This window comes from Ranitomeya variabilis, chromosome 2, assembly GCF_051348905.1.
Source record: "Ranitomeya variabilis isolate aRanVar5 chromosome 2, aRanVar5.hap1, whole genome shotgun sequence".
NCBI lineage: Eukaryota > Metazoa > Chordata > Amphibia > Anura > Dendrobatidae > Ranitomeya > Ranitomeya variabilis.
The window spans coordinates 603051411-603064142 of record NC_135233.1 but is presented as its reverse complement, the minus strand read 5'-3'; the positions used below and the strand labels follow the sequence as shown (position 1 = coordinate 603064142).

At 39.6% G+C, this 12732-nt stretch overlaps 1 protein-coding gene across 6 annotated transcripts in view; it reads left to right on the top strand.

Annotated features, from left to right (window-relative positions):
• The window catches only part of KCTD15 (potassium channel tetramerization domain containing 15), an 85014-nt gene that overhangs the window by 33073 nt on the left and 39209 nt on the right, over window positions 1-12732 (top strand). For 4 of the 6 annotated variants that reach the window (XM_077288618.1, XM_077288615.1, XM_077288616.1 and 1 more), the window contains exon 2: window positions 3597-3772. In XM_077288618.1, coding sequence (XP_077144733.1) covers window positions 3609-3772 — 164 coding nt within the window. In that variant the 5' untranslated portion in view covers window positions 3597-3608. Of the gene's footprint in view, window positions 1-711; window positions 887-3596; window positions 3773-12732 lie in introns of those variants that run through there. The other 2 variants (XM_077288614.1, XM_077288617.1) reach the window with 2 other exon arrangements.

Genomic DNA, 12732 nt, shown 5'->3' with positions numbered 1-12732 from the left:
GTGGGACCCAACTTCATCCAGCCAGTAATACTTCTGCAGTGGGGTCTGAGTGCATCGTCCATGTGTGGAGAAGTGAGGAGTATTCCTGGTGGCTTTTGTGCTATGAAGACAACACCCTGGAATATTCTCTCCATTTCTCTCCTCTTTCAACATTCCTTGCTGGAGGGCTTTTGCCCCAGGCACCCAGCCTTGAATGGAGCTCTTTTTTCCCTCCGACTCACACACAAAAAAACCCCTTTGCCTTCTGTTTACCTTTTATGGTTAAAATAACAGCTTAAGCAAAGAGGCAACTTCATGGAGAAACGATTTCTTGAAATCTTCTCAAGCTGCAGCGACATAGCAAGTTTAATCACCCCTAGAGAGCGAAACAACTGTGTGCACAATGGGACACGGAGTCGTTTTGTGTGTAAATGAGCGTGCTATGGCTTCACTTTACGTGGGCAAATAGCTTTTACAAGCAGCTACTTCCACAAAGACAGGGGGAAGATTAGCTGGTTTTTCAGAAAACTGGAGGGAGGGAAAAGACAAGACCCAGATTAACAATAAAAAAAACAAAAAAAATACACATTATTCCAAGACCTGGTTGTATTAGTTTTGCCCCCAGGTAGTTAAGCCGTCACCCAATTTGTGCTTAAGACCACCCTCCTTTTATACAATTAAAGCTGCAATAGTCAGGGAGGAGGGGGTGCCATCACTCCTGGGGGCAACTAAGCATCTGTGTTTGGCTCCATGACACGGTATTATGAATAGGTGGGAGATTCTTGGTAGTAGAGTCCACCCAAAGCCACAACTACCTGCACGCCGTCGCTCTAGTCCCCTATTTCCTTCCCCTACAAGATGCATGGGATGCCCAATTCCGCACTGTCTTCTGGAAGAGGAAAAGTGGGTAACGGGATTTTTTTTTTAATGTGGTTGTGTTTTTTAATTATTGCTTGATTTGTACTTTTAAGACTTTTACTTGATATTGCACCAAACTTTAACTAAGTGGAAACTTCCTCCAGAGGTGACTAGTAAACCCCCATAGGGTCGCAGCCTGCAGATGACTGCATGCTCATTAGTGGTAAATGGCTTTATACATTTCTAATGTAGATTGTTGAATTTTTCAGATAAACGACCTTTCTGGAGCACACGACCAACACGATCCATTGTACAGAGTCTATATTTTATATATTACTTTGCTATTGACCGCTTGTAAAAAGTATGTTGCACTTTTATCAGGTTGCAATGGGTCAACATAATGCTCAGAAGGGAGATTGGGGTGGCCACAAATATTAATGTGTTTGGCGCATGATAGGAAGTTGAGGCGCAGGTTCCAAGTGGTAAACTCAGCTCTGCTACATCAGTACTTATACAGCGGCTCTGCTCCTCCCTGTGTTATGGTAACACCGTGTCTAATCTCACATTACATAGAGAGTGTGTATCCACTGGGTAATAACGTGACACGTACGGCCCTGTGGCTGCTGCTGCTGCTGCTATTGTGTCTGTACCTTGTATTTCATTTCACACTCTGGTCCATATTGATCTTATTACAGACTGGTGGCAATTACTGTGTGTAATATATTACAGGACTGGCTGGGAAACACGCTCATAGGATCAACATAGAAAGTGAGGGGGGGGGGGGTTATTACCAAGATGTAGCACAATATTCCCACATTGTTTCATTGTGGCCTTATAAAAAAAATAAATAATAGAAAATACATGTTGAGCTCTGCTGTATCTGACTGGTATTCAGAGAAGCCACTTAGCCATGTGCGCAGTCTCTCCTATGGAAGTCTATCGCTGACACCTGTTGCATTACAGTTATTGAGGTGTAATCAATTTCTAAAAATTGGAGCAAAATGCAGTGAGTGGTCTTCATTAAGTAGATGCCTGACACTTCAGGGATGCCCCCTTCTAGGGGTGACGGACCGAGCTAGGACTGTGAAACAATGGGGCATGTTTTCTTCCTCTAAACTTAGCCAACAATTTGCTCTTTGCAGCCATGGAGGAAAAAAGGGAGCAGACTTGTGTTCATTCACAAGGCTTGTCCGTTCTCCCCATAATTCCTTTGACTGGTCAAATCCGTCGTCGGTCCGTAATGTTTGATATTGTAAGATGTCGAATCTATATTTTATTATGATGTAGCACATGCTTATATAGACCGGGCAATGGGAGATGTCCATGCACCTGTCCTATCTGCTGCAAGTCATTCTTGATAGCTTTCAGGTTACTGCTGCTCATTACTGGCTTAATTTATAAAGGTAAATGTAGAAGAAAAAACCTCAAGTTATATGCCATTTTCACAATTTTTATACAGTCGCGCTGTCCACTCTGTCTCCTACTAATATTCACAAATATAGCACAATTCAGATTTAATAATCTGGGGCCGTCGCATCAAAGAATTATCATTATTGTGCCCATTTTTATTTTCTACTAGATATAAACTTGGATCCAGTGAGTGTTTATAAAGATGTAGCAGAGCCCAGTTTGGAGTGTACAAAGAGAGCCCAATTGTGAAGAATCGATCAGTACATCCATCACCCGCATTATTGATAGCGTGTGCTGGGCATTGATCATTTCTTCATTGATACCGTTATCTCATTAGGTCACAATAAGTCAGAGTGACAGAAAAGAAGTGCAGAGGTGACCAATGCTTTATGACTCCAGACCTTCAGATGTAGAAGAGCCAAGTTTGTCATTATGATATCTCTAAGTTTTTCCATTGGAATAATGACTAATTCGTCTCTGCTACCTCGTTATACTGTGTGCAGCTCTGCTACATCTAAATGGTAGATATGGCATTAGCACCCTGTCTATCAAAGAGTTAGCCGCCTCGTCCTGTATACAGGTCACGGATAACTTTAGTGTCTTGTACTTTAAATCAGGCAGCTGGTAACCATTTACATTTTTATGCATACATCAAAGGACTGGAGTCTTGGGTATTCTTAGCATTAACCTATGCCAATTGGTGCTGGCAGGTAGATTCATCAAACAGTCTTAATACTTTATTCCAATTTTTCTTTTTTCTTGTAATGTTGTATTTTGCTTGGCGTTGTTTTCGTGTTGTGCCCGGGCACAGTAGGGTAAAGGCTGGAAGATGTTACAGTAGGTGAATGGATGTGAAAAACCTACCTCTGTGTAGCCAATAAATGCCTCGGGTGCCAAGGAAGTCACTAATTTAGAGGTGTCTTGTTATTGAGACGCACTTGCAAAAAAAAAAAAAAACCCTGAATCTCAATTCACAAATTGGTTCTCCGTTTGTCAGGGGATATTTCACATCTAACACATAAGCCCACGACCTCTAATTAGAATTTTGCAGTTTGTTTTGTGCCCCTTGAGGCTGACACCTTGGAAAGGAAGAAGAAGGAGGAAAAAAAAAATGTTCCTGATTTCTTATTGCTAATAAGCATATTCCACCTACCCTCTGGTACTTAAAAAAAAAAAAAAAAAAATACGTGCAAATACGTTTAATTGCGGTGGCGGTGGTAATTTGTACACTGGATGTATGATCAGACGGATGCAGGAATGATCTGATTAGATCTGTGATCACATCAGTATCATAATAGTGACTGTACTGAAGGACAATATCTTATTTTTTTTTTGCCTTTGCTATCAAGGAGGAAAGCAGCATGTCCCGTCTGTCTCTCACCCGCTCCCCGGTCTCTCCCTTGGCTTCACAAGGAATACCTCTCCCAGCACAGCTCACCAAATCCAACGCACCTGTGCATATCGACGTAGGGGGACACATGTACACGAGCAGCCTGGCGACGCTCACCAAGTACCCGGACTCAAGGTAAGGACAGATCTCTTCATCTGCATGTGTAAATTAATGATAATATTCCATTGTGCCCAGATCAGACTGTTCTCCTAGTGTCACGCTTTGTCCTCCTCTAACTCCCAGACACTGGAGAATGGCGTGGATTCGCTCTATTCCCAAGGGATTTCACATCACAATCAAAGATTTCGGGAGGATGGAGATTTTTCTTCATCATGGCTGCTTATTTCTTTAGGCATTGGATGAGTTTGTGATATTTAGTCAATGTTGCGAATTCAGCTCGGTATGGCAGGCGTAGTCTCCAGCGCCTTGGATGGGTCTTGACCATACTGGGCCTCACCTATTGCTCTCAGATTTGATACTCTTTCTGAAGCACCCACACTCCGTCTAGTACTAAGGCCATTTTCCGTAATTCTATATTTGAGAAAATGCAAATATTTACAGATTGTTGCAAAATCTTCATATTCTAAATGATTGATTTCCAGACATTTAAAATAAATGTAAAAGAACGCTAAAGAAAATAAAATTGTGTAAGTGAGGACGGCTTGGTAATACTTGGCATTTTGCACAACCATGACTTGGAGCACCTATGGTCTGACTTTGACCCCCGAGTTGAAAGGCCACTGCACCTGCACCTATGTATGTAAAGGTTTCTGGAAGTTCTTAGATTTGCTAAGTAACGTAGTGATGATAGGGAATAGCAGGGATTCATCCCAGTCTTACTTAAATGGCTGATAACAGGGAACAGTTCTCTCTCACGAAAACTTTATAGTCCCTGTTGGGGATCCCATAATAATAGATTTTTTGGCCAATCCCCAACACTTTCTATCCACTGCTCATGCCTGACACCCCTCGGTGAACCACAGCTGTATGACTGAACACAGGCTTTTTTCATTAGCTCTGTGCTTCCAATTAGTTTTCTAATTAGCAGCGTTTCGGTTATGGCAGTGCAGACAAGAGGGTGACTTTGCTGTGTTTTCCGGTTATGTCTGACACGCCTGTACAGAAACTTATTAAGAGACGGCCCGGCCAGGTTACTCACTGCTTGTAATTGGCTTCTATCAATAACATTCTTGCTGGTTAAACTGTAACCGTTTCTTTCCATTAAGCAAGGTCATACTTAGACACTGGGTTGTTTTTTTTTTCCTTGGGATTCCGAAAAAAAACAAAAAAACAAAACAAAAAAATTAGGGAAAATCCACAGCAGCCCTGGAGGAGATCGCAGTTGAGTGTATGCGACATACTTTCTGCATGGTAATTAGGAACATAACTTTGCTGCCAGATGTTTGGCAAGACTTGCAGACATTACACCCGCTTTCACTGAGTTGTGAGAATTGCAATGTCCGGGGCCATGCGGTACCTCTTGATTTGCAACTAAAGGAAAGCTCTAGTCGTTTCGTTTGCAACCTGCGATTGTCCAATCATTGCAAAACTACAACTCCTAGCAGGCCCCGACAGTCGCAGGTTGCAAATTTGCCAGATGCACTAGCACAGGTTGGTGACTGCTGCTATATATACCGGGGCTTTATAGCACTTTTTAGGCACGTGACCATATTTTCATCTTTTTCCTATACGCATATGTGGCCACGTCTCCATTGATCCTCTGCCAGGATGCACCACTTGCCCCCCAGTTCTGATCGCAGACTTGTCACTCTCATCTATCAGAGATTCTTGCTGTGTCTTTGTGTTTTCCCCTGGTTTGATCTGTCAAGTTATGGAGTATATATCATTTATGTCTAGGTATATTTGTTTTTTAGGAAGCAATAACAGTGGCCATATTGATGTTTGTCCAGCTTTCCCGGTATGGTTGTATTCACATGACCAGGTAGGATCTGCGTTACCACCACAATTCCTTGCCTGACAGTGGGCTTCCTGACATGAAGCATCATATATGACTTTCAGGCTGTTTGTTCAGTTCAAGAGATACGCAGTCGGGTCAGGAATTGCGGCCATAACACATATAGTAATATTCGGCTGCTGTCTGGTTGTCTGAATGCTTTCCGATTGAAACAAGTGGCAAAATACTAAAGAAGTATCCTGATCTCAGGATATACCATGAATGTCTGATAGATAAGAGTTCCACTTCTGACACCTACACCTACCACCATTATAAGGGTTCCCCCCCGACCCCATCCCAAATGGATGCTTTCTCAAGGGAGTCACAAAAACAGCCACGCACGCTTTCACAACTACCTCCCATATGGGTGAATGGGAAGAGCTACACACACGTAGCCACCTCTCCATGGATTCTCTGCTAGGATTCACCACTCACCCCCATTCTGGAGATATATGCAGTTCCCAGGTGTGTGAATAGCACACACTCATGTGTCCCCAACTCTCCAGGAGGAAGAGGATGACTCCAGAACTTCAGCGGAACGGTGATTGGTGAGAAGACTGTTGTGTAAGCATCTCGATGTGTTTCCAAATCACTGCTGCACGAGGTGACTATCATGTTCTCGTCAGGGAGAGGCAGAAACCAGTCTCCTATGTCAAGTGATGATCCGGTTCTAATTACAGGTACTGCGTTCATAACTTTGACCTGTAATTAAAGAGATCGAGCTGTAACCTCCCTACCGGGTGATTCTGTGTCCCCACGTGTGGAAGGATCACTGTGCTCTTACTATTCCAGGGGACAAGTTGTCCAAAACTCAATTTTCACAATACATGGACATCAGGGAAAGCGTCAGGACATTATCAAAGTTATTGGACCACAAAGGTCCACCACCCCCAGGGGGTCATCAGATTACCTTTCAGCAAGCCAAGGTGATCAGAGGTAGGAGATGTAGGAGATATGTAGGAGATGTAGTGGACAGGAGGCCACATAATGTGCCATAACCATGTCAGTATGTTGGGAAGTCCCCGTAACTCCACACACCACCGTCCACCTCCAGGACCCCCACGTATCTGATACAGCCTGTGTATATGTCATAAATGCCTGAATACAACACATACCCTTTAAATACTCATCTTTAATCCTATCACTTAAATTAGATATTATCTATCTTTTATTATAAACCTTCGTCCGGTTTTATGAAACTTTTCAACCACCGACATCCTCCAGCCTTTAAAAAAATCTTGTCTTCTGCACAAAATCCTCCAGGCGTTCCTGATCCTAGGAGGTAATTATTCCTCCCCCGGACTCTCTTGCTTGCTTCCTTGTTGAGTTAAATATTAATTTTAGGATGATATATATTAGAAAAAGTATGAAAAATTAGATTGCTGCTGCACCAGGTCTGATGACCCAATGAGTGTGTCTGGGGGAGCAAGATCAGTGAAAACTCCGACCTTCTCGACTCATCCTTCTGTATTAGGGTGAAAACCCTGAAAGAAGAAACGCAGCATTAAACCCAGGAGATCATTGCAGGATTACATCCTGTTTATCGGACTGGCTCTTTCATCTATGGAGCTTGTACAATGCTCTGTGTGCTCTCATGCAGGAGCTTAGCACTTCTACCTGCTAAGCAGCGTTTATTTATTTTTTTTAGAATGATCGGTGGGTGTCTCAGATAGATCAAAGATTAAAAAATGTAGGATTTGTACTTACTATAACATCCATAAAAAGGCAACTCAAAGTAAAGGATTTTGTGGCCCCAAATCTGCAGCAAAGCGAAAGACATTTTTCCCCCATCTCTGCAGAAAAAAATTCAAGGTACTGCATGCAATTCTTTGCAAGGAATAAAAGTGAAATCTACAGAACAATCCATGACAAAATCTGCATTTATTGCATGGATTTGTTACAGATTTGTATGCAGATTTGCCATTGTAGACAATATGTACGTGTGAATGTCCCCTAAGCTTTTAGTCCACCTGGCTTCTGGGCTTTGTCCAGGTCTAGTTTAGGCCTCGAGCAGGAGAGGCCACGGGCATCCGTACTGGTGTCTCTATTTACAGCGGTAACCTCGGGGGAGAAGAACCTCAGAAACCATTGTGCAACAGAAAGTTTTATAAGTTTTATGAAATTACAGGCGCATGGAGGCAACGTATAACACAACATTGCCATGAATGCACCTGTAGACACTTTGGTTGACAATCTTTAGTGTATTTTTACTAACCAGCCAGGCAGCCTTTAATATAAATTACATAATCTGTAACGGAGTCTTTACTGATGGTGTGAACAGAGGCTTAAAAGGTAGGTAACGTTTATTTGAAAAAAAAAAGAAAATTGCAAATATTCTTCATTAAAACTTTACTGTTTGCGGTCTTACCCTTCCTAAGTAGCTCCATGGTTGCAGACTTCCAAAATGTTGGTGCAGTTGCACCGTGCCATTCCAAACGTTTCAGCATTTTCATCCACTTTGCTGGCATCAGGAATCCCTTCAGGTTTTGTGAAAAATCTGCAACTGAAAATAGGCAGCAAAAACACAAAGTGCGAACACAGCCTAATGTTTGTTCATCCCTTAGTTTTGTAAAGTTAGTAGGCGCCTTAACTTTGTACATTGTATACCATAATTCACACTCAGAGCCCAAGAGTTGTGCATTTAGAGAGGCCTACATGGACATAATATGTATATATTGCAAACATAAGAAGTGGATGGTAAATTATAATTAAAATATCTGATTTGATAGGTTGTGATAGTAAACCCAGGGTTCACATTTTGGTTATTGGTGACTTATGGCTACATCGATGGCATGCTTCACATGTATGATAATACCAGAACGATGGCAACACTGTCATCTATTGCAATACAAATCCCACTGAACGTGTAGAAGATGGTGTGGGGGCGCAGGGCGACATCCTCATTACCATGTATACATATTGGGATATAATAGGGATGGCCTGTCCCTATGAATCTCTAGACGTTCAGAGATGAACACTTTCTGCTCTGCTCACTGGAATATACAGTAAACACAGGCAGCAGATTGCCCAAGGCCCGATGAGATTCAGAGCCAGCGGCTATTGACCTAGTGTTACAGCTGTAACATGTGTATCATGTGTAGAGAAAAGCTGCACACGAGATGGGGGAAGGGACAGAGACATCTCTGCCGTGCTGAAATTATCATCAGATATCAGGGGGCTTCACTGCTAAACAGGAGTGACGCCAAAGATGCGATTCCCGTAAAACAGCTAAATATGTCTGCAAAGATTACATCCACACACTGTACCTAACGATCGACGAAAAGGCATGAACCAGCTGAGACATCGATAGAGGAGATAGAAATAGCAATCTGATCATTAGGAGTCATTATATATGTACAAGACTATAACTACTATATACACTACTGCTCCTATGTACAAGAGTATAACTACTATAATACTGCTCTATGTACAAGAATATAACTACTATAATACTGCTCCCTATGTACAAGAATATAACTACTATAATACTGCCCCCTATGTACAAGAATATAACTACTATAATACTGCCCTCTATGTACAAGAGTATAACTACTATAATACTGCTCCTATGTACAAGAATATAACTACTATAATACTGCTCCCTATGTACAAGAATATAACTACTATAATACTGCTCTTATGTACAAGAATATAACTACTATAATACTGCTCCTATGTACAAGAGTATAACTACTATAATACTGCTCTATGTACAAGAATATAACTACTATAATACTGCTCCCTATGTACAAGAATATAACTACTATAATACTGCCCCTATGTACAAGAATATAACTACTATAATACCGCCCCTATGGACAAGAATATAACTACTATAATACTGCTCCTATGTACAAGAGTATAACTACTATAATGCTGCTCTATGTACAAGAATATAACTACTATAATACTGCTCCCTATGTACAAGAATATAACTACTATAATACTGCTCCCTGTGTACAAGACTATAACTACTATAATACTGCCCCTATGTACAAGAATATAACTACTATAATACTGCTCTATGTACAAGAATATAACTACTATAATACTGCTCCCTATGTACAAGAATATAACTACTATAATACTGCCCCTATGTACAAGAAGATAACTACTATAATGCTGCTCTATGTACAAGAATATAACTACTATAATACTGCTCCTATGTACTAGAATATAACTACTATAATACTGCTCTATGTACAAGAATATAACTACTATAATACTGCTCCCTATGTACAAGAATATAACTACTATTATACTGCCCCTATGTACAAGGAATTTAACTACTATAATACTGCTCCTATGTACAAGAATATAACTACTATAATACTGCCCCCTATGTACAAGAATATAACTACTATAATACTGCTACTATGTACAAGAATATAACTACTATAATACTGCTCCTATGTACAAGAGTAAAACTACAATACTGCCCCCTATGTACAAGAATATAACTACTATAATACTGCTCCTATGTACAAAAATATAACTACTATAATACTGTCCCTATGTACAAGAATATAACTACTATAACACTGCTCCAATGTACAAGAATATAACTGCTGTAATACTGCCCCCTATGTACAAGGATATAAATACTATAATACTGCCCCCATGTACAAGAATATAACTACTATAACACTGCCCCTATGTACAAGAATATAACTACTATAATACTGCCCCTATGTAAAAGAGTATAACTAAAATACTGCCCCCTATGTACAAGAATATAACTACTATACTACTGCTTCTATGTACAAGAATATAACTACTATAATACTGCCCCTAAATATGTCTGCAAAGATTACATCCACACACTGTATCTAACGATCGACGAAAAGGCATGAACCAGCTGAGACATCGATAGAGGAGATAGAAATAGCAATCTGATCATTAGGAGTCATTACATATGTTAAAAGAAGCAAAACCTGTAAAATGTTTCTCATTATATATTTCATTATGCAAAACCTATTTATTGTTTCTATATTTATCAGATTGTAATGAGCAAGTCCACTCTCCCATAGTATCATCATGAATGCTGAAGTACTAAATATAATACTATAATACTGCTCCCTATGTACTAGAATATAACTACTATAATACTGCCCCTATGTACAAGAATATAACTACTATAATACTGCCCCTATGTACAAGAATATAACTACTATAATACTGCTCTATGTACAAGAATATAACTACTATAATACTGCTCCTATGTACAAGAACATAACTACTATAATACTGCCCCTATGTACAAGAATATAACTACTATAATACCGCCCCTATGGACAAGAATATAACTACTATAATACTGCTCTATGTACAAGAATATAACTACTATAATACTGCTCCTATGTACAAGAATATAATTACTATAATACTGCTCTATGTACAAGAATATAACTACTATAATACTGCTCCCTATGTACAAGAATATAACTACTATAATACTGTCCCTATGTACAAGAATATAACTACTATAATACTGCTCCTATGTACAAAAATATAACTACTATAATACTGCCCCAATGTACAAGAATATAACTACTATAATACTGCTCCTATGTACAAAAATATAACTACTATAATACTGTCCCTATGTACAAGAATATAACTACTATAACACTGCTCCTATGTACAAGAATATTACTACTATAATACTGCCCCCTATGTACAAGGATATAAATACTATAATACTGCCCCTATGTACAAGAATATAACTACTATAATACTGCCCCTATGTAAAAGAGTATAACTGCAATACTGCCCCCTATGTACAAGAATATAACTACTATAATACTGCTCCTATGTACAAAAATATAACTACTATAATACTGCCCCAATGTACAAGAATATAACTACTATAATACTGCTCCTATGTACAAAAATATAACTACTATAATACTGTCCCTATGTACAAGAATATAACTACTATAACACTGCTCCTATGTACAAGAATATTACTACTATAATACTGCCCCCTATGTACAAGGATATAAATACTATAATACTGCCCCTATGTACAAGAATATAACTACTATAATACTGCCCCTATGTAAAAGAGTATAACTGCAATACTGCCCCCTATGTACAAGAATATAACTACTATAATACTGCTCCTATGTACAAGAATATAACTACTATAATATTGCTCCTATGTAAAAGAATATAACTACTATAATACTGCCCCTATGTGCAAGAATATAACTACTATACTACTGCTCCTATATACAAGAATATAACTACTATAATACTGCCCCTAAATATGTCTGCAAAGATTACATCCACACACTGTATCTAACGATCGACGAAAAGGCATGCACCAGCTGAGACATCGATAGAGGAGATAGAAATAGCAATCTGATCATTAGGAGTCATTATATATGTTATAAGAAGCAAAACCTGTAAAATGTTTCTCATGATATATTTCATTATGTAAAACCTACTTATTGTTTCTATATCTATCAGATTGTAATGAGCAAGTCCACTCTCCCATAGTATCATCATGAATGCTGAAGTACTAAATATAATACTATAATACTGCTCCCTATGTACAAGAATATAACTACTATAATACTTCTCTATGTACAAGAATATAACTACTATAATACTGCTCCCTATTGTTATGATCTGGTGGCCTAGGAGCAGCATGAGACGTACTCTGGAGAAGGTGGTACCTGTACTGACCGCAGACCCTGAACTTAACACCGCAACTAGAAGTAGCCGTGGAATGTACCTAACACTCCCTAGACATCTCGACACAGCTGGAGGACTAAATACCCCTAGAGATAGAAAAGGGAAAACTATCTTGCCTCAGAGAAAATCCCCAAAGGATAGACAGCCCCCCACAAATATTGACTGTGAGAGGAGAGGGAAATAACATACGCAGACTGAAATCAGGATTTAGCAAAGGAGGCCACTCTAGCTAAATAGAAAGGATAGGACAGAGTACTATGCGGTCAGTAATAACACACTAGAAAATATCCACCACAGAAAATAGAAAATCTCCACATCTAACTAAAGATATGGAGGGTATATCTGCATCTCCAGAGATATCAGCTTGGCTGAACAAATCATTATGCAGACCAAGCTGGACAAGACAAAAACATGGAAAAGAACTGAACAATAAAGCTCA